The sequence below is a fragment of the Hoplias malabaricus genome, chromosome 5, assembly GCF_029633855.1.
Source record: "Hoplias malabaricus isolate fHopMal1 chromosome 5, fHopMal1.hap1, whole genome shotgun sequence".
NCBI lineage: Eukaryota > Metazoa > Chordata > Actinopteri > Characiformes > Erythrinidae > Hoplias > Hoplias malabaricus.
The window spans coordinates 41,369,342-41,392,885 of NC_089804.1; the positions used below are offsets into that span (position 1 = coordinate 41,369,342).

General features: G+C 43.1%; 1 protein-coding gene across 1 annotated transcript in view; it reads right to left on the reverse strand.

Moving 5' to 3' along the window:
- cntn2 (contactin 2) overlaps positions 1–23,544 on the reverse strand; it is a 49,133-nt gene that overhangs the window by 22,312 nt on the left and 3,277 nt on the right. Inside the window, exon 2 of the mRNA XM_066671559.1 lies at positions 5,023–5,125. Within this exon, the coding sequence (XP_066527656.1) occupies positions 5,023–5,080 (58 nt within the window). The 5' untranslated portion in view covers positions 5,081–5,125. The remainder of the gene's footprint in view (positions 1–5,022; positions 5,126–23,544) is intronic.

Here is a 23,544-nt window from a genome sequence, read left to right on the forward strand (position 1 = left end):
ATGCTATTGGTGTATGAATAATCAATTAACCAATGGCCAGAGATTACAGGAATGTTGTGGCTGCAGGTCGAAAGAGAGTGGGATGAGGCCTATGTGAAACTCTGCTGGATTTTACATCTGTGTCTGATTATTATTACTGTACCTCTTCTACAGTTTTACTAATTGCAACTAACAAGTCTATGTTCATTTAAATGTTTATTTAGTGTTAATCAAACACCAGACGTTCCCTTCCTGCAGAGATCTTAACACCATGAATCTTTGAAGCTTGTAGCAGACATCTAAGTGATCAATTCTTAAAGGGGGTGAAAAATATTGTAAAATACATGAGACTTAAATATACATAACATTAGGGTTGTGGATCAAAAAAAAAAACATAACTAATTAATTGCACAACTTGCTGGGATTAATCGTCTCAGTACTGAAGCTTTTAATTATAGTTGAAATATGTACACAGGGGTGGCAATGTGGTGCAGCAGGTAGTGTCTCTGTCACAGCTCCAGGGTCCTGGAGGTTGTGGGTTCGAGTCCCGCTCCGGGTGACTGTCTGTAAGGAGTGTGGTGTGTTCTCTCTGTGTCGACGTGGGTTTCCTCTGGGTGACTGTCTGTGAAGAGTGTGGTGTGTTCTCCCTGTGTCTGAGTGGGTTTCCTCCGGGTGACTGTCTGTGAGGAGTGTGGTGTGTTCTCCCTGTGTCTGCGTGGGTTTCCTCCGGGTGACTGTCTGTGAGGAGTGTGGTGTGTTCTCCCTGTGTCTGCGTGGGTTTCCTCTCCTTGTGTCTGCCTGGATTTCCTCCGGGTGACTGTCTGTGAGGAGTGTGGGGTGTTCTCTCTGTGTCTGCGTGGGTTTCCTCCGGGTGACTGTGAGAAGTGTGGTGTGTTCTTCCTGTGTCTGTGTGGGGTTCCTCCGGGTGACTGTCTGTGAGGAGTGTGGTGTGTTCTCCCTGTGTCTGTGTGGGTTTCCTCCGGGTGACTGTCTGTGAGGGGTGTGGTGTGTTCTCCCTGTGTCTGCGTGGGTTTCCTCCGGGTGACTGTCTGTGAGGAGTGTGGTGTGTTCTCCCTGTGTCTGCGTAGGTTTCCTCCGGGTGACTGTCTGTGAGGAGTGTGGTGTGTTCTCCCTGTGTCTGTGTGGGTTTCCTCTCCCTGTGTCTGCCTGGATTTCCTCCGGGTGACTGTCTGTGAGGAGTGTGGGGTGTTCTCTCTGTGTCTGCGTGGGTTTCCTCCGGGTGACTGTGAGAAGTGTGGTGTGTTCTTCCTGTGTCTGTGTGGGGTTCCTCCGGGTGACTGTCTGTGAGGGGTGTGGTGTGTTCTCCCTGTGTCTGCGTGGGTTTCCTCCGGGTGACTGACTGTGAGGAGTGTGGTGTGTTCTCCCTGTGTCTGCGTAGGTTTCCTCCGGGTGACTGTCTGTGAGGAGTGTGGTGTGTTCTCTCTGTGTCTGCGTGGGTTTCCTCCGGGTGACTGTGAGAAGTGTGGTGTGTTCTTCCTGTGTCTGTGTGGGGTTCCTCCGGGTGACTGTCTGTGAGGAATGTGGTGTGTTCTCCCTGTGTCTGTGGGTTTCCTCCAGGTGACTGTCTGTGAGGGGTGTGGTGTGTTCTCCCTGTGTCTGCGTAGGTTTCCTCCGGGTGACTGTCTGTGAGGAGTGTGGTGTGTTCTCCCTGTGTCTGTGTGGGTTTCCTCTCCCTGTGTCTGCCTGGATTTCCTCCGGGTGACTGTCTGTGAGGAGTGTTGTGTGTTCTCTCTGTGTCTGCGTGGGTTTCCTCCGGGTGACTGTGAGAAGTGTGGTGTGTTCTTCCTGTGTCTGTGTGGGGTTCCTCCGGGTGACTGTCTGTGAGGGGTGTGGTGTGTTCTCCCTGTGTCTGCGTGGGTTTCCTCCGGGTGACTGACTGTGAGGAGTGTGGTGTGTTCTCTCTGTGTCTGTGTGGGTTTCCTCCGGGTGACTGACTGTGAGGAGTGTGGTGTGTTCTCTCTGTGTCTGCGTGGGTTTCCTCCAGGTGACTGACTGTGAGGAGTGTGGTGTGTTCTCTCTGTGTCTGTGTGGGTTTCTTCCGGGTGACTGTCTGTGAGGGGTGTGGTGTGTTCTCCCTGTGTCTGCGTGAGTTTCCTTCACATCAATAAGTGGGATAATTTTCATGTCAATAACAGACATAGTAAAACACTGGGATTAGTTACAGGGCATATCTGCATGCAGTAAATATTAAAAAAATCTAATATACACTTATACTAATATATTGTGAAGCCCTGGTGCATGTGTATGGTGCAGTACATCTCCCCAGATTAGGAGAAGCATGATAGTTTTGTTTTATGAATTTGCAATTCAGAGTAAAGTGTGCCTTCATGCCTGAGCTAGTGACCATGTAAACGTACGTGTTTCAGTATGTGGTATGTGTTCAAGGGTGTTCAGTCTGCAGCTACTTACAAAGGGCCCTCTGGAATCTGGGACAGTGTGAGACATGGACTAGAAGCTAAGGGTGGAGTGAAGAGGAGGAGAAGGCAAGGGAGGGGAGTATTCCTAATCAGCCTGTTCCGTGCTGAGCTTTCTGCTCGGGGATAACACTTCGGCTCAGCACTGTGTTTACTGCTTCCTGTAATGGAATTCCAGCATGAAATCTTTTCACACACCTTCCACAGGAGATTCAGCCCCACTCCGTCTGCTCCCGACTGAGGAGGCATTAACTGTGCTCTGCGCTTAGACTCCACTAATGGGCCTTTCAGATAAAGTAGGGTGAGCGAGAGTGACTCATCATCAGTATTATTAGCTTTGATGCAGACATTTGTAACGTGTGTACGGCTACGTCTGATAATATCTAATATAAGCTTTAAAGCTTGGGATTATTGTTCTTCTTTTTCTCAGTATTATTATTATTAAAAATGACTATCAACAACTCCAAGACGTCTCCTAATAATCACTCTCTTCCACTGCCGCTGAAACTCTGATCCATGCCTTCATCCATCCACCCGGAATTGACTACAGTAACAGCATTCTCTATGGCACTCGGAATAAACTCCAGTACATTCAGAACTCGGCTGCACGCTCACTCGTTTCCTTGATCACATTATGTCTGTCCTCCAGAAACCTCACTGGCTTCCTGTTTCTCAACAGATTCAACACACAGGTTTCCTCTTCACTCACAAAGCCTCCCATAACTAGGCCCTCTCCATTTTCAATGACCTGCTTCACCATCGTTCTCCTTCCCAAGCTCCTCTGAAGCCAAACTCCTGTCTATAGCCCTCAAGTCCTAGGGAGACGTATAGTTTTCTGTGGCTGGAACTCTCTCACCAAATACATATGAGACTGCACTAACCTGTCCATATTCAGATCACATCTCAAAATGATACTCGCCTTGTTTACGAAGCCCCAGTGTCAGTAAATGTGTAAAAACACCAAACGCACACACTCTCTCTCTCTCTCTCTCTCTCTCTCTCAGCCAAGTACAAACAGCAGTTGTTTTTCCCCTCAAACGAGAGAGAGAGAAGGAATAGCACACACTCACAAACACTGAGGCTTCGTAAACACATTAGACTGGTTTCCAGCTCAAACCGACTGCACATGGCGAGGAAACATTTCATAGTGTTTTTCTGATTACAATCGTGAACTACACTTTTAAATGTATTTCTCATAGTTTCATGTAACTACACTGACCTTTAATGTGAAACATTGGAAATAAAAGGGTTATGTGTTGCCTACTTCACAATTAAACAAACCCCATTTCCAGAAAAAAGTCGGAACACTGAGCAAAATGTAAATAAAAACACAACAATTATGTGCACATCATTTGAAACACTTTCTCTAATTGAACATATTACGAAGTCATCCCTGAGAGATTGTATTTATTTATTTGAAAAATAAATGCCCATTCTGAATATGAAACCAGTAATAGGTTCCAAAAAGGTTGGAACAGGAAACAGAGGAGTGTTAATGCTGTGTAACCTTGGAAATAAAATTAATTGGCAACAATTCAGTGCCATGATTGGGTTTAAAAGAGTTTTTCAGAGCTAAAGACGGGGAGGGGTTTGCCACCTCATCATCTGCAGCACACAATTTACACATCATTTTAAAGATCTAGAGAATCTGGAGAAATCTCTTAATGCAAGGGAGAACTCCCCCCAAAACCAACATGAACTGGCTGTGATCTTTGGGCCCTCAGGTGGCACTGAGTTAAAACCAGACATGTTTCTGTAGTGGAAATCACTGTATGAGCTTATAACACTCACCAAAGCCGCTGTCTGTGATCCAGAAATGCCACTGCTCTCTTGGGCCTGAGCTCATTTAAAATGGACTGAGGTGTCATCATTGCATACTTTTTATTTAAATTATGCACGCATCCCGCATTTTTTGGAAATGGCGTTTGTACTTCAGCCTCCTGGTGGCTGTTGATATGACAACGAGTTATCATCATTATGATAAATCATAGCACAATACGTTTTTCTGAGTGCACATTTATTTCCACATGGGCCACTTTTAAATAGTCGGTGCTTGTCTGTGTTACTAAGTGTGGTTTTATTAAGGTTGCCATTGCATTTTCAACAGCTTTTAATGGCGTCTACATCATTCTGACCCAGAGTAAAGAACTCCCCTCAAGAAAATCAAATAACTTCAGCTCACTGACCTAAAATAGTATGATCAATAATTAATCTCTGTTGAGAAGCCCACTCCTAACATTGTGTATTCCAGACACATTCCATGTCTTCAATTTGATATCCTACATTTCGGAAATGTTTCCACTAGAGATGAGCACGACTTTAAGATGAATCAATTATTCAAAGAAGTTCTGAAACTCAATTTGTGAAATGGACCAATCAATTAATGTTATTCATTGATTCATTCTGTGACTATTATTCTGTGAAGATTAACTTCGGCCAAAATGCCCATCACTAGTTTCTACAAGGTGCTTAGAGAGGTGAACAAAATGAAAGTGTGTATTGGAAGGAAGAGGGAAAGATGGTGTGAAGGAATACACAGAGAACTCTAATGGGACGTCTGTGATGCTGAGCTGATAGAAGAGGAGAGGACAGGTCAGAATCTACTTACCCACTGTGTATCTTGAAGTCAGTGAGCTGACAGCTAGCAGCAACAATAGAATCCTCATCCTCCTTCCGTAACCACACCCAGTGAGATAAAGACACGTCAGCTCCTGAAGAGAGTAACAAGAAATAGAGGGTGATTATTTTACTAGGCTACAGGCAGCAGACGTAATGCAATCCACCATTAAGATCATCCAAAAAATTTAATTTACACAGTGTTCCCATTACTCCATATGTAACTGATCAGTCAAGACATGTTTGATGTCTGAAGTGGGGTTCCTTTGACTTTGATCCTGCTGATTTAGCAGGTGGCTAAATATCTCAAGATATTCATAGTGCTTTTCCACCAACGAGAAAATGGATCTGTTCATAAACCAAATTTAGAACCATTCAGTGAAATTCCACCAAGATAAATTGGTTCGCGAACCAGAAAAGTCCATTCCCAGCTGGAACCAAAGAAGCGACTGTGACATTGTCCATGGTTGTGGCGAGCTAAAGAAACTCCAGAAAGATCTCAGAGCCTTAAACAAAGTGTTAAGGTTCAGTGGAGCTGGACAGGAGTATTAACAGCGTGTCTTATAAATAACAAATTAAAACAGGAAAGTGCTCCGTCTGTGTGTGTTTCTGGGGTTGTATTTGGCGAGACATGGGGTGTGTTGGCTGCTATTCTCTGCTGTTCACAAGCTCCTCAGGACGGCTCTGACATTTGCACGTGTGTATAATATATATATATATATATATATATACCCGATGTAAACAAAGAATAAACAATGGCCCTGTCATGACTTTGTCGATTTATTTACAGCTTTGATGTTCGCACTGTATTCAGCCACAACGCTGGAACTGAGCAACTATGGAATCAGAAATCAGAATCAGAAACGGAACCGGTTCAAGAACCAAAGTTCCTTTCGAGGGAAAGTGCTATCAGTCGACATAAAGTAGGCAGTTTGCAAACCACAGCATCGCAAAGTTTGGACAGTGAATATGTCTTTGCTTATCCAAATATTTGGGGTAAAAAAAATCACGTGTATGTTTGTGTTTATTAAATATATATAATTTATTTTTAATTTTTTTGACAAACCATCACACTTAAAGAATATATACATGTCCTTAATTATAAGAGCCCTGCTTAAAACCTCCCAGAACCAATCAAAGAAGATACTAAATAAACTCGAAACTTGAAGCTTGGAGAATGAGCAAGTCCAGAAAATTTCATCCTCTCGTCTACTTTTTTGAAAAACGTGTCTGTGCATCACTAGCACACTGTCTCATTCTCAACGTTCACATCTTGACATATCCATTAAGACTGACACAACTGCGACGTCTCCTAACAGGCCTCTCCAGCAGTTTAAGCCTCAAGCCCGAATGAGCTCGGCTTGTGAAAAGAGCCTAACAGCACTGACACTGTATTCTTAAAATCAAGCCCATGGCATACTCTACCCTGACAGCTTCCCTGGTCCCTCGACCAAATCTGTCGCCCGCTGATGCTGATGTGTGCTTGCTAGTGGCATTTATTAAGAGTCCACGTCTGAGAGAAGATCCTTCAAAATAACATGAAGTGTAACTGGCCAAGCAGTGGCTGGTGTAAGAGTTATTACTGGTCTCAATGATGTCCTCCTATCTGTAGTGTCTGTGGAGTTTCTTCCCTCTTACAGTGCTGCATAACAGCCTCCTGGACCTATAAATTGGTACTTGCATGTCTTTGCAGGCCTGAAAATTGTGCCAGATACTGCTCCACCGTGGAGTCTGGTAAGTCAACTGAGACAGTGTAAATACATAACTCCGGCAGCAGATGAACTATTTGTGCTGTGCTCTTCACACGAGTGGTGCTCCAAGAGGCTCCCAGTAGTCATTTGCTGAGGCTCAAGTATAAAAGACTGAGGGTATTACCACACACATTCCTAAATTACGCCCAGACCAGGCACTCTGAGGGCTGATTGCCACCTCGCTGTGTCAAACCCCTCTCTAGAAACTTGTTCTCTTAGCAACCGGCCACAGAGACTGGCGTGTTTTCAGTCACCCCTCACTTAGCCATACAATGACAACAGGTTTTCACAGAACAAGTGTTGAGATGTTGCCCTCTGATGAAAGTGGATCAAGACGTTGGTAAAGTGGGGATATGTTGTAAGCCCTAGACTCAGGAAAGTGCAACATGAAGAGAGGTTTCCATGCCTTTATATCTTCTACTATTATCCATCGATTATCTGTAACTGCTTATCCAGTTCAGGGTCGCGGTGGGTCCAGAGCCTACCTGGAATCACTGGGCGCAATATGGGAATACACCGTGGAGGGGGCGCCAGTCCTTCACAGGGCAACACACACACACACATTCACTCACACCTACGGTCAGTTTTGAGTCTCCAATCCACCTACCAACGTGTGATTTTGGACTGTGGGAGAAAACCGGAGCACCCGGAGGAAACCCACGCAGACACAGGGAGAACACACCACACTCCTCACAGACAGTCACCCGGAGCGGGAATTGAACCCACAACCTACAGGTCCCTGGAGCTGTGTGACTGCGACACCTACCTGCTGCACCACCGTGCCGCCTTCTTCTACTATCACTTCTTGTGAATACGTGACATATTCACACTTTGTAGACAAACAAATATGAAGTTATTTTAGAACTAAATCACAGTTTTGACTCTGCAATGTGATTGGCTGAGAGATGTTCCAGGAGTGCCTATAGTGCACGATAATGGCACTCTGACCGAAGCTCTTCTGGTATTACTCTGCAATATACACGTAACCAGTTCTAATTTACCTTGTGGAATGTTGATAAACAAATCTTGTTTTTTTATGTTAAAACGTAACAATAAACTGCGATAACCGAACTGTGGTATAATCTCAATAATACACTCGAGGTTTGTGCTGTAATGTGAGATATTGGCACTGGTTTACTGATCTATGACTGCAGCACACCAAGACCATCTCTCACATTATAGCGCCCCCTCTCGTGTATTATTCCTTACATTTCTTTCACTTTCTCAACCTCCACATCACACCACTTCTCCATCACTCCCTTTCTCTATGAAACTGACTTGAGCGGCTCAAAAATGGCCCGAGGCGGTGAGGCTTTCAGTGCTGCCCCGACATCTGCTGATGGTACCCAGCGTCCCAAATGGAGCCCACACAGCAGGTGGCATGTTTGGGGCAGGATTCTGGGAGAGGAGGGGGGGAAGCATATAAAAACATCTTCATATAAGGAATTCTTCATCAAGCCACACGTCTCCCGGCACAGACGTGCAGATGACCCCCAGCCGTGCCCCTGTCTAAAGCCCCCAGGGGCACTGTGGGTGCCAAAATACGAAGTGACTAAATGAGGTAAGTCATAGAAAAGCCCCAGTCTCAAGAGCAATAAACAGACAGCAGATCTTTTGCTGAGGAGGAAAAACAAGGCCCTTCACAGGCTCAAACATCCTTAGCGAACATCAAACAGCTTTTCAGAAATCCATTCTCCATGTGATCTAAAAACTGTAGCCTGCCAGTCTTGGCTGTACTCTACTCCTTGTATAAATATGCAGCCCCTGTTGCAGATAAAGCTCAATTTTAGGAGAGAGAGAGTTTAAAAGAGCAGCTGTGAGAGGAATTATAATGATGGTGTGTGTAGGCAAAAGATATCTCCACCGCTTTGCGAAGTAAATATTAAAAATTTGGAGCACACGTTTCTGACAAGACTTGACGAGAGTGTTATTATGCATGATATTACAAACATAAACAGCATCATAATTCTTATATATTACACCTCATCTGTAGTTTTTCTTATTCATTCTCTACCCATGCTTTTTGAGTCGTCATTTTACACACCACTTCTGTGTGCGCCGGTGTCTCCAGGTAATATAACCTCATAGCAAGCCACTGTCAGTAGACAGTGCAGGAGCTATGGAAACATGGATATTGCTTTATAAGTATTCACACCATGCTTCAGTATTTGTTGTGCCTGTTGTTGCTCTCTGTGTTTGTGCACATCCATGAGCTGCTTTGCCTGGCTATTTGTGCAAAGATTTAAAATGCAAATTTGCCATTTTGGAACATCAATCAAGAATGTGCTACATCACGTCTGCGAAGCTCATTCTCATTCTGACTGATTTAGTCAGGCTAAATCTGTGGCATTCCATGTTTGACATTAAGCTGAAGCGGGATGGGGAAGCATGACTGAAATTTAAAAGACCCGACTGAACAGTCACAGGGAAGTCTGCTCCCTATTTGCGTAAAGATCATTATTGTCCTAATCTTCAGGCGGAGCAAGAATACTGCGAGTTTACCTTTTGTGAGTTTACAAACAAGACGTTACTTTAATGGTAACATTTTTTATATAATTCAGATGTTTCCTCACCCTTTGTGTCCTCGAAACCGGTCAAATGTTTTCACGAAGAACCAGTGTCAGTAAATGGCCCAGAAAAAAAAAAAGTGTCTCTGTCCGGTATGCTAGGCATTCTCTCTCTGCTAATAAGGCATCTGGAGCTTTTTAAACAAAGGAGAGGCCCCAAACATTAAAGAACACAAACTAAAATGAGAATATTGCTCTATTCCTGTTTCATACAGGGGGTGGACAATGAAACTGAAACCCCTGTCATTGTAGTGTGGGAGGTTTCATGGCTAAATTGGAGCAGCCTGGTGGCCAACCTTCATTAACTGCACACTGCACCAGTAAGACCATGTGCATCCAATGGTTCAAACACTGTGTCCTGAAGGCGGTGCCATGTATCAGGACGACAATGCACCAATACACACAGCAAGACTGGTGAAGGATTGGCTTGATGAACATGAAAGTGAAGTTGAACATCTCCCATGGCCTGCACAGTCACCAGATCTAAATATTATTGAGCCACTTTGGGGTGTTTTGGAGGAGCGAGTCAGGAAACGTTTTCCTCCACCAGCATCATGTAGTGACCTGGCCACTATCCTGCAAGAAGAATGGCTTACAATCCCTCTGACCACTGTGCAGGACTTGTGTATGTCATTCCCAAGACGAACTGACGCTGTGTTGGCCGCAAAAGGAGGACCTACACCATACTAATAAATTACTGTGGTCACTTTCATTGTCCAACTCCTGTAGGTGGGTAATGTTTACTTATTTTTGCTGTTTCAAATCACTTAAAATGGAAATGTCTCCAGTTTCAGGAGTTGGTTAACTGCATGGCAGTAAACACAGACAAAATAAAAAAAAGCCAAGTTACTAATGAGTTTCAAGAGTCGTTTTTTTAACCAAACACACCATTCCATCTTAAAAGACGCAGAGCTTCTGAACGTAAACAAATCAAAAACATGGCATCATATTTAAATTCGTTTTCACCCTTAAAACTGACAATAAAATGGAAATTCATCCATTCACCATCCCAGAGACTGTTCTCTGCAGAAACTCTGAAAAACGTCCACACGGCAGACGTAATTGTGTATTTACAGGCGTCAATGCATAAAAAGGTGCCAAATTATGTGTGTGATATCGACTAAAATTCCAATATCGGACCGATAACAAGATCCACGCATCGGCAAATAACATATCGACTGCCGATATATTGTACATCACTAAAAAATCATATTCATTCATTCATTCATTATCTGTAACCCTTATCCAGTTCAGGGTCACGGTGGGTCCAGAGCCTACCTGGAATCATTGGGCGCAAGGCGGGAATACACCATGGAGGGGGCGCCGTGCCCTTCACAGGGCAACACAGACACACACCTACGGACACTTTTGAGTCACCAATCCACCTACCAACGTGTGTTTTTGGACTGTGGGAGGAAACCGGAGCACCCGGAGGAAACCCACGCAGACACAGGGAGAACACACCACACTCCTCACAGACAGTCACCCGGAGCAGGAATCGAACCCGCTACCTCCAGGTCCCTGGAGCTGTGTGACTGTGACACCTACCTGCTGCGCCACTGTGCCGCCCACAAAAATCATATTGTCTATTCTAAATTTTAAAAGATTTATAGTTGATTTTAAAGAGAAGTATTACCTGATAGCCCTGCCTCTCACAAACTGTCTCTCATGCTCATGGACCAGAGGTTAGACAACTAGACTAGTACTAGGTCATGGATTTTCAGTTACTATAATGAAACGACATTCATCCTTCCCCTGCTATTTTCTCTGTAAAAGACAAGGGCACATCTCGCACCATTAGGCCAGTACTCAAAAGCCAACTTGACATTGCTAACACAAAGGCAAATAAATAGCTGTCGACTATGTGATGCATTATTTAACAAAGACTTCTTCAATATTTCACTGTGCTGTCTAATGTCACAGCCAATATAAAAAGATTAAATCTTTACAGAAGCTTAGCCAGCCCCTCAAATGCTACACAACAAGGAAAATTTGGGTATGAAGTCATGGCTGTCCAATAGCTTTAATGCAGTGATGGCTAACTAATGGGTGGTCTCAGAAGGAAGAAAAGAATAAGGCAGTGTGTTAAAAAGTGCTGTGAGTAACAGGCGCACAAGCTCAAATAGCACAGTGAGGAAAAACAAAAAAGAAATAGCCTGAGCTGAGCACATCCTTTTTGCCCTGACTTCTGCGGAAAGCTGAAACCAATCAAGCACTATGGTTCAAACAGTTTGGATTTCACACGCCCTCAGTATAAATGCCCTTTCCTACAGTTCTGCTCTGCCTAACTATCCAGTGGAGAATAGAATCTTGCTGTTGAACCCTTTATGACGAGGAAAAAAAGGGTCAAATCTCCATTTTAATTGACTCTTCTTTCTACTGAACAGGATCTCTGTAATCTTTCATCATGATGGTTTTTCAATGAGGAGAAAATAGGAAAATGTGTCACAAACTACCATTTTCAACAAGCTCTTAATTGATCTCTCAAAATCCAACTAATAATGGCAGAAACTAAGGCAGCGAGGAGGTTTATTACCTGTATTAACACAGCTTCCTTCAGAAATTTTACATATTCAAATGGTTGTAGACAACAACGTTGTAATTTACACTATTTTAAAAACCTTATCCACACGTTAGGGGCAGCACGGTGGAGCAGCAGGTAGTGTCACAGTCACACAGCTCCAGGGACCTGTCTGTGAGGAGTGTGGTGTGTTCTCTCTGTGTCTGCGTGGGTTTCCTCCGGGTGACTGTCTGTGAGGAGTGTGGTGTGTTCTCTCTGTGTCTGCGTGGGTTTCCTCCAGGTGACTGTCTGTGAGGAGTGTGGTGTGTTATCCCTGTGTCTGCGTGGGTTTCCTCTGGGTGACTGTCTGTGAGGAGTGTGGTGTGTTATCCCTGTGTCTGCGTGGGTTTCCTCCGGGTGACTGTCTGTGAGGAGTGTGGTGTGTTCTCCCTGTGTCTGCGTGGGTTTCCTCCAGGTGACTGTCTGTGAGGAGTGTGGTGTGTTCTCTCTGTGTCCGCGTGGGTTTCCTCCGGGTGACTGTCTGTGAGGAGTTGGTGTGTTCTCCCTGTGTCCGCATGGGTTTCCTCCGGGTGACTGTCTGTGAGGAGTGTGGTGTGTTCTCCCTGTGTCTGCGTGGGTTTCCTCCGGGTGACTGTCTGTGAGGAGTGTGGTGTGTTCTCCCCGTGTCTGCGTGGGTTTCCTCCAGGTGCTCTGGTTTCCTCCCACAGTCCAAAAACACACGTTGGTAGGTGGATTGGCGACTCAAAAAAAGTGTCCGTAGGTGTGAGTGTGTGAGTGAATGTGTGTGTGTGTGTTGCCTTGTGAAGGACTGGTGCACCCTCCAGGGTGTATTCCCGCCTTGCGCCCAATTATTCCAGGTAGGCTCTGGACCCACCGTGACCCTGAATTGGATAAGCGGTTACAGATAATGGATGGATGGATATCCACACGTTATCATCACATTCCTCTAACATTTATCTACATTTTTCTAAGAGGTGACACGGGACGAATGAGAGAGATTTCATTTATCTTTTGGATTGTAGTTTGCTGCCACTTTTTGTGGCATACCTTACATTTTACCAAGTTTTTTTGTACATATTGTACCCAAAGCCCCTCCACAAAATTACTCACTTCTGAACTTATACCTAACTGCAAAAAGTCATTCTATTTCTCTATTTTCATGGTGTGGATACTTTTTTATTGTTTTAAAATGTATTTAACGATATTATTTCTAACGATACAGCACAGCTATATACATTAATATAAATGGATTTATAATTTGACCTACGAAGCACTACTGGAGTGTGAAGCGATTATTTTATCACTGTGCACTACGTAGGGTGGAGAGAGACGTTTGAGATTCAGATGATGTTTTGGAGCCGCAGTAAAAGCTGTCATTTTTTCCACCTTCTCGTCGTAATGACATACACTTCAACAAGCTGTTTGATTTATAGAAATATTTGAGGCTTGTAAATGTGAACACAGCCTTAAAGTTTGTGTTTGTAATCAGTTCTAGCCATTTCACAATGTAATCTCCATCTTTCCAAAGGGCAAATTGCAAAAGTAGATGGCGGCATAACACTAGGCGACCAATGTTCACAAATATTTCCATCACCTAATGGCTAGATTTACTGTCACGTGTGGTGCATGATTTCTGGACTTTATTAAAACAGCAAGGCTGCTGCGACCAGCTTAAACCAGCAGCGTGCCACCTGCTCTAATCGTCAGGACTTGCAGCCGTGCACATCACAGTGTACCCTTCCCTCCCCCACTGCCGTGCAGATGGTCTGCAAGATGGTTTGTCGGGCCACTGGAGTCAACAGCCATGCCTGAAAATGGTGAGAGAGAATGTGTGAGAGCGAGAGACCTGAGAGAGTCAAAGAGCCTCACTGGGGCTTGCCAGCCAGCCTGTAACTGAAATATCAACATGACAGTGTACAAGCGCTGTCGGCCCGCCACGGCGAAGCGTGCCGGATGAAGGGTGATGGTATGCCGTGTCCATTTGAGGAAAGGACTAGGCTTGCTCTTGTGTGACCTTCCACTAACTAAATCTTTCTTTCTCCTTTTTGCTAGTTTTTGGGTTTTTCTTTTTGTATTCAGGAGATTTTCATGGGGTTCAAACTACATCCATCAAGTCATTGTCAGGGAGAAATCTATCTGACTCCTTAGATGAGGAAGGAATATGAAATTCAAGGTCACCCAGCTACCATTCAAGTTTTAACCCTTTAAACTGCTGGATTATTATTTAGTTATGAATCTTTCTGCTCATTATTTAGTATTCTCCAAAGTGATGGCGGAGCCTCTCCCTGAACTCTACACTGCCCACTAGTGCTGGGAGATAAAAGGATCTTGATGTTATTGCTCAATAACAATGATAAGCTTTGGCAATGTCTGCTTCTATTCGAAGATGTTTTCCCTGTTTGTGATTTTGGATTCAGCTCTGAAGCCACACATCAGGCTACTTCTTTTAGCAACAAGCATTCTTTCCCCATTGTTACAAGCTTTCTCTTTGGTAAAATGAAATACGTTCATAGTTCAGAACTGTGCATTGTGAATGTTCATTATTTTGTTCTTGATTTATCTTAATAGTTACTGTTTTTATTTCTTTAAATGCTTGAGGTGGTAAAGCCCTTGTAAGAAAGTTTTCATGACACAAGACACAGATAACATTCATTTATTCATTCATTGTCTGTGACCCTTATCCAGTTCAGGGCGGCCGTGGGTCCGGAGCACACCTGGAATCACTGGGTGCAAGATGGGAACACAGAGTAATTTTTGTGTTATGTTCTGATGGTTACAGTTTGAATATTATTTAGTAATGAACATGTATTCTGTCTGCATTTTTAGAAACTGTAACATACTGTAGTTACAAAATGCTGCTGTACTGGTTAGTTAAGAAATATAAACTTTTATATTTTATAAAATTTGTGGTTTTCAGGGGGCCCAAAACAGTAATTAGGGGGTCCTGGACCCCCCCCCCCCCCAATACCCCCTTTATTTCACATCATATTTAGTTTGGACTTTGACTATCATTCTCTTATACTGCACAACAAAATGAGTTTGAATTAAATGACTGCAATATTTTCCCCCATTTATTAATATTTATAGCCATTATTTTTCTTTGTTTATGGCTTTTTTTATATGCTATTTGTCTATACTTCCTTCTGTGAATTAAACCCTGACTAAAGCCTTAGAAGAGTGTGAAGTCCAGACAGTTTGGACCTTCATTTGCAAACCAAATATTCTAATTTACTATTTGATTACTTAAGCTTTCATGACTATTTCAGTCATCACCCAGCGTGAGGGAACCTGAGTGATGGGCCTCATACAGGCTCGGCCAGCTTAAGGACTTTAAAATGGATAATGAAATTTCAGATGAGAATGCTTGTTCTATATCTTCTGTACCCATCAGTCTATTGAGATTTTTCCATCAGTCTGAGTGACAGGACGGAGCACTCTCTCTCCTCTCCATTATACATCCACTGTGACGAGTCCCATCGAGCGCCAAACGATGCCGGAGCCATGGACGGCTATGCCCAGGGAGGCAGTAGTGACCATGCTCAGTCACTTCACAGGGAACGAGGCATCTGTGTCAGACCACAAGACAATGGAACTCTATGTCCTTTGGGTTCCTGCGAGAAGTAAACAAAGCCTCGTCTGTGCTAAAGAACTTCACAGTGGAGATGAAAGTGTGCTCCAGTTCTCCATGATCTCCATTTATTCTTTCACACACAAAACAGCCATTCTGACTGGTGGTTAGGTCCCTCTCACAGCAGATGTAGAGATCCTTGACCCTTCGGCCCTGAACGTAGACCTTTAGCCCTCTAAACACCATAACCGCCAGGCTGTCTATGTACGGTCAGGCAACTTATTAGTGCTCTTGCAGAAAAGGGCAAGAGAACGTGTAGTGAATCCAACAATGCCCTAAGGCACTGGTGACCTGGATGTGTTTTGGTCAGGGTTAAATAAGTCCGGGCTCTCCAGACGAAGAAGCTGTTAAAATCTGTGGGACGGTCTGGGATGAATAATTCAGTGCTGTAAATGCATGATACTTACTGTCTCGGTTTTATAGGCTCAGGGCTCTGGACAGAGTCATTTTTCAGCGGCTAGACTAAATGTGCTCCCAGCAAACCCTAATCTAATTCCATCCCACATCATCACAGCTTTCACAGCTCTTTAAAGGAGCAGCTCATTCGCACACCATCCATTATACAAACTAAGAAGATTAAAAGGTCATCTCCTCCAGTCGCATTATAGAGAGAGCGCATAAACAAAATGGTGTAGGTGAACAAATTTAGAAAAAGGGAACAATTAACAGCCATTGTGAGGTGGATATATTCAAATATAGAAAGATCGTTTCGCAGAAGGGTCGCTGGGACTACGGGGGTGAGTGGACATTTGACCCACCACTTTTAAAAGTACTGTTTTTGTTTCCATTTTAGTGGGACATTGGGAAAAGAATAACTCGCTTGAACAGCTCCAGAGCGCTGACGAATGGGCACAAACCTGCAGAGACACAGCCAATAAAATCCGGATTTCAGTTTGGGGGCGGGACAATGGAGGCAGGTTTCTAAAACCGTGCGGCTGCAGCTTCAATGTGAAGACGGCCTGTAAATCACTAACAAATGCTACGTTCACACCGCATGTGAAAGTGGACAAATCATAGGCATTTCATTACTGTAGCTGTGTGAACAGCAAAAATCGCATTGAATCCCAACTGTTTTAGATTACATTTAGGCCACGTTCGTTATGGGGTACCGAGATCCGATCCATATCCGATCTGTGGCGACTTGGTGAACGACCGGATAGGAATTCATGTGATTTTACATCACCGCAGTCTTTGAGAATGAGCCATGGACTCGGGTCTCAAACATTTTCATTTCAGTTGGAGCTGCTCAGGACGTGGTCAAAGCTTTTAGTTTTTGTAAAAATATTGAGAAACGAGCAACTTGTGAAACTTCTTCATCCAGATTCCTGTTTCTCATTTATGAAAAAATAAAACTTGTAGAAACTGGTATTAAGTGTTTTTATAAAAAAACACAAGAAGAACTTTTTTCGGAGTAGTTTTTATCAATTTTATATTGTTACTGTCGGTAGGAAAGCTGCTTAAATGGAACATCGATGCAACATCGATTATATTCTCTTAAGTCTTTCATTCGTACCCTGTTTTTTACGCTCATTTGGAATAAAGAAAAGCGTCATGTGACACAGCGCTGCTCAGTAATACCCCAGTCCAGTTCCATTCCATTTAAAAACTATAGCGCTTTGGTGGAACCAGACTGGCATTTCCTTCTGGTCAGAGCCTGAAACATCGTACTTTGTTGTGGGTCGGTTTAGGAGCGTGATCTGTTCAGACTAATGTCAGATATAGGTCACATTCCATAGACAGTGTGAACAGTAGAACAACATCAGATTTGATCCACTTTTCCACTGCTGTGTGAACATAGCCCAATAGTCACGATTTATATGAAGACATCTGTCCAAAACCAACAGTGTCTTTTGAGTTTTTCCTGTCAAATCAGCATCTAAAATGCCACAGGGGCACGATTCCAGATTTCAGCAGCATACATTCAGCCCCTCCACTTTCGCCACCTCTGATTCGCAGCACTCTAACCTTTGCTCTCGCTTTCACAAACCCCCGAGGACACATTTCCTCTTAATATCGCTGATCTGTCTCTCTCTCTCTCTCTCTCTCACACACACACACACACACCTGTTGGTCAAAGCAAAGAAAGGAACACCATGGGACTAAGGAGAGGAATCAATAAAGTTGTTTATGGAGCACAACAGATGATGATAATCTCAAAATTAAAGACTTTGGCAATTTTATTTAAGCAGTGCTTCAGTGACAGATATTTGTCAGTAATAAATTGTTCAACCTGATTGTTACAGTTTTTAAACTGCTCCACCGCTGCCATTATCCAGTGTTTTTCAAGAGCACATCAGGCAGAAATTAGCGCTGTATTCAGCTTTAAATTCATTACAGGAAGGGTGTAGAAACACAGTCATTTTTAGTGAACACAGGTGCAATATACAGACATTTTAGCTCAAATATTGCAGTCATTTAATTAAAACCCTATTCATTTAAATTCCCAGCATCACAAACAGGGCTGGGCAGTGCGCTGAAAGATGTGTAACATGGTATTTTTTTTTTGTTTAAGTCATGTCTGGGATCTCATACTGGTTTGCTGCTTAATCTTGTATTAGGAGTGTGCATAAAAATATAAAAACATTGTTATTTCATCATGTGAATAATGAAGGCTTTGGGTACTGTAGTCATTCAGTGTTTTTTAAATGCTGCCACAATGAGTATTCAGAACAGAAATGATCTCACACAGATCTACTGCTCTAATAAACAGTGATACGCTCAACGCTGACGTACCATGAAGCTGAATCCTAATAGACAGCTGTTACACTGAAGGCTGGAGCTGTAAAAGCTTAGAATCAACAAGCTCTTTTTATATCTTTTAAAAAAAGCAGACAGGGCTGGCAAGGCCACTTTTCTTTCTGTTGTAGATATGGGTACATCGATTCAAAACATCCTCTGTGTCTTCAACCTCACCTTACAATGACAACACAGACATGCAATAAAACTGTCATAAAGGCAATAGACCTGATCCTCAAGACACTGACCACAAGGGACCAGCAGCGGAAAGAGTGAAATTAAAAGTAAAAAACCTCTTCAAACTGTTATTTCTCTAGCCGTTCATAACCAGCTTTAAATACGTCATCGGTTTATTAATAATAACAATAATAATTAGGCTTGACAGCTATATTATGACGTTAAATGCAGTTGCATTGTTTGAACATCGCAATCGTTTTAACTCAAACTACGTCCCACGCCACACTCTCATTCCATTCTGCAGTGGAAACTGAGGGAGGGGTAACCGAGAATGCCCCATCGTGTTTTAAATCTGAGGTGTGGCGACGTGTTGTTTCCCCCTGACTTAAACGTGCCTCGTTACTTATGTTTCCCTCACAACAGCTTCATTCGGTTTCAACCTGTGTCTGAAACGTAGGCCATTTAAGGTTTTGGGATGTGTTAATTATGTTTCTACGACATAATCTCAGAGTTATTTAAGAATTTTGATAAAATCCCACCCTGAGGAGTGTCACTGTAGGGAGTGAAGCGTTTAACACTAGAAGCGCCTTACACTGGTGCTGAGAGCCACTGATGTGAGCGCTCACTTCTCACACCAAAACCTAGAGGGCGCTGGGGGTAGAGTCACAGCAATCAAATGACCTTATCCTGACGCTTGTTTGTTTACTTTGATTTAAACCTAAGGCTGGTTATTGAAAGTATGTCTAAGCTGTTACTGTGGCACCACGGTTGTTCTTATTTTTATTTAACGGCAGGGGACTTCACACAAGAAATGTAGACAATATTTTGCATTGTTTACGCTTCAGAAAAGAAAAGAAATGTTTATATTTGGTAGTTTAATACGGTGACGTTACAATAGTAAAATATCTTTTATTACAGGAGACTAATTTTTTTTAACACAGTTAAACACTTAAGAAATAAAAAGAAAATGTCTAATTTTTGCTATCCATATTTGTGTTTCAATTATCGTGAGAAAATCGAATCGTGAATCCAGAAAATTAAATCAGAGTGCATGGTTACACCCTTAATAATACTTTTATAGTGCCTTTACAGGCAATGTACAGAACTGAATAGACAGCAGTGGCGGATGCTGGTCTTTCAATGAGGGGAAGATCAATTTCGGCCTACATTTTTGATTTTCGGTCAATCAAAAATGGATTCGGCCTCAGACAGATCATCCAATCATCATGCAGATGCTGAGCGTCCGCATAGACCCCCAGAGACGCTGAGCGTCCGATGGGCGGGATAAAGCCCAGCATTTATCCAATGACTCGTCTCGTTTCGCTGTACTTCGCTGCTTCGCTATTGAACTCAGTGGACGCTCAGCGTCCTCACTGTTTAAATCACTGTGAAGCTGCGGGTATGATTGAGAGGAAAGCCGCGTCTTTACCAGTGACAAGAAGCTGATTCTGAACAAAAGTTGAACGCGTTGTAGTGCATATTTATTCAATGACATGTACACACAACAGTATATATTTGATCACTTATTTTTTGACATTTTAGGGGAAGCTGAGCTTCCCTTGCAGTCTTAGAGCAATCACCGCTGATAGACAGCAGTGGTAAGGGTAGGTAGCCAGACCAGGGAGCAGCACCGATACACAGGGTAAACGCCACTGTAAACACCAGCAGAATTAGTGGCCGCTTCCTGGAGGCTTCCTTGTGTCAGCTTTAGCTGAAACAATATTCTGGGGATTTTTACCCACTGTAAATATTGCCCTCTGTGGGGGTCTGTGGCCACTGCATGTTTAATACTTACAAAAGAGATGTAAATAAGCAGAGATGGCTCTGACTTTACTGTAGCAACTACTCAATAGATCTGAGGAAGAGATAGTGAGTGAACTAATAAAGCTAAACCCACAGAATGCCCTTGAGATCTCCTCAACCATCAGCCACTCTCCAAAAAAGCTCTCCGAGGTTAGTGAGCGCTCCATTCTCAATCTCATTAGGAAAACAAGGGAATCTACTGAATGTTTCATGAGCCAGGGCAGATATAGCACATGCCCTCATTCCCATGGAGTGTGGGGCTATATTTACATGGATTACATTATAAATACTTGCAGGTCGTAGGCAAGTCCCTGAGTGAACCACAGCTTGACTGAATTATAATCAACACAGCATCATCTGCAATGTTAGGCTCATAAATATTGGTGCACTCATCCTTGAAGGGGCTTGTTCCTGGAATTTTGGTGCGAGATATTTACCCTACGCATTATTTAATTCTGTTGTTATCTCTCCTAGTCTGACACTCTTTCTCCCTCCCATTCATTTTCAGTTCTGGATGAACACCTGAGCACACAGCTCATTGCTGTTTGCGACTGCAGGCCACAGGCAGCTCAGCATTAGCAGTCAACTGTGCGCCTTCCAACGCTGCTTCACTGAGCTTTAATTTACTTGACTGTTGCCATCGACACACTGCTGTTGCTGCGGCGTCTGTCAGCCAAGGCTTTCACTGTCCCAGCTCCCCAAACAACTTCAGGTCCTATTCTGTCCCAGTACTTACTCACACTCTCAGCAGGTCAACAACTGTTCCCTTCACTACAGTCATTTATACAGGGCTTCTCTTCATGCTGAGAATTAGTCTGAAGTAATGGCACAGATGAAGCAGGTTTGGGTCCCTAAAGAACCCTTTCTAAGCAACAGTTTTTATAAATGAGGTGTTTAGGTGTGACGAAAGTTTTTATTTTAAAGTTTAAATAAACCTACAAATTATCCTCTTTATAACATTCTATACAGCGGCTGCAGGTAGTCTCTGTCACAGCTCCAGGGACCTAGAGGCTGTGAGCTCGAGTCGCACTCCGGGTGACTGTCTGTTCTCTGTCTGACTGACATTCTCTCTGGGTCAGCGTGGGTTTCCTCCAGGTGATTGTCTGTGAGGAGTGTTGTGTGTTCTCCCTGTGTCTGCGTGGGTTTCCTCCGGGTGACTGTCTGTGAGGAGTGTGGTGTGTTCTCCCTGTGTCTGTGTGGGTTTCCTCCCACGCTCCAAAAACACAGGTTGGTAGGTGGATTGGAGACTCAAAATTGTCCGTAGGTGTGAGTGTGTATCGCCCTGTGAAGGACTGGCGCCCTCTCCAGGGTGTGTTCCCGCCTTGCACCCAATGATTCCGGGTTGGCTCCGGACCCACCGCCGGGCTACAGACAATGAATGAATGAATGAATTATCAGTATTATAAGCTGCTACAAAAACAAACAAACAAACAAAAACAGCAATGACCAAGCAGATGAATTTATCTCATAAACAAAACATGAGATTTATAAAAACAACAACATCGATTTTAGCCAAAACACACGCAATTATCCGTTCAACGATAAACATAAACATTCCATTAAACAGCCAAGAGAAAGCTATTAAGTATTAACTTGTCAAAATGCTGCAAATATTCGGGCTAATCCCACTGTCAGTGTTGTGTGTAAAATGTGTAAATAATAGTTACAACAACAACAAATTTGTATCGCCATAACATTTTATGTTGTAAACGATAAATATATATCTATATAAACATTTTTAATTTCAATTAATTCTTGCATCCAGCTTACATAGGAAAACTGTGTAAGAACTCTGTTAGACATATAGCTATATACACTATAAAACTGACAAAACTAAATGTCTGCAATGCAAAACTGCTCCATAGACTTGTAATGTTTTTGTCTCTGGTCCTGGACTAACAGCCAATCAAACTGGATCTGAGCAGGCATTGATTGACAGCTTGCGTTGCAACGCTGCATCCAAAAGTCCAACTTCTTTTCACAATTATTCACCTACTGGCTCTAAATACTGCATCCAATTCCAAGTCCAATTTTGAGGTGATTGGATCAAAACCCAGAGACTGCCTCCAACACACAGTTCCTTTTTCAAACAACTGGAAAATAAACAAAAACTTTGCATATTCTGACAACACTTGTAATTTCAAACTTCTTAGAAACTGGCTGTGGATTTAGAATTAATGTCTGGTTTGTAATTTCATGTTCTGAACAAAGGCTATGCTGTTTAATGCTGAACAAGGCACCATTACCATAAGAGTGAAAGAAGCACATTCTCCACGTCTAAATCTGAGTGTTATCAGTAAATCTCTCAGAAGAGCAGCCGTCATGAGACCATTAGCTGTCAGTCTAGAAGATCTGAACAAAGCATTTAACGCTGCAACTTTGACCCATTATCTTTCATCACAAATCTGCATGCAGCCACAGAAAGGTTCTATTGAAGTCATGGAGGAGCTACAGTGGGTATGTGTTCTTTTTAATACAGCATCTATAGAAGGCAAGCGCACGTTCCACTTATAGAATGATTTCTTACCAAAGCAAAAGTTAGGGATCGTTTTGTACACATATATGCGTGAGTTAAAAAAGAATAAGGTGCATAACAAAATGCTCAGAATACCTTAATTGTTTAGTTTAATAGTTAGCATAATGCTGCTTTACTTTTCAGATGTAGAATGTAGCTGTGTGAAAGAGCAAGTGCACATGAGAGTGTATAAGTAGGTGTGAGTTTGTGTGTGTTCACCTGGTGCAGCACCCAGCAGGGCTGAACACTGAATAGTTTCCAGATGGTTTAAAGTTTTAAGGTGTATAGTTTGACCTAATAATGCAGAGCTCACAAACTGGAAGGATGTACTGAATTCTGTGCTCAAGTTCCAAGCCTGAAAAAAAAAAACAATCAAAAAACCTAGAAGTGCTGTCACTCTCTTTGGAAAAAGGCCTACAGCATAGTTCATAAAAAAATAACCAATCATAAATCACAGTCACAATACTGGCCATAAAGACGACTGGAGTGGACTGGAGTGAATGGTGCCATTTCCAATGAAAATCAATGTTTTTAGCTTATTAACATGCCTGTGTTTTGTTGTTATATGCCAGGAAATGCAGCATGTCTAAAATAAGCACCCTACTCCATGGCTGAGCATTTCTACTTTCAAACTGCAGTGTTCCTCAAACAGGCAAATTCAGACACTCAGGGTTTCATTTTTTTCATTCATTCATTGTCTGTAACTCTCAGTTCAGGGCAGCGGTGGGTCTGGAGCCTACCCAGAATCACTGGGCGCAAGGGGGGCACACACCCTGGAGGAGGCGCCAGTCCTTCACAGGGCAACACACACTCACA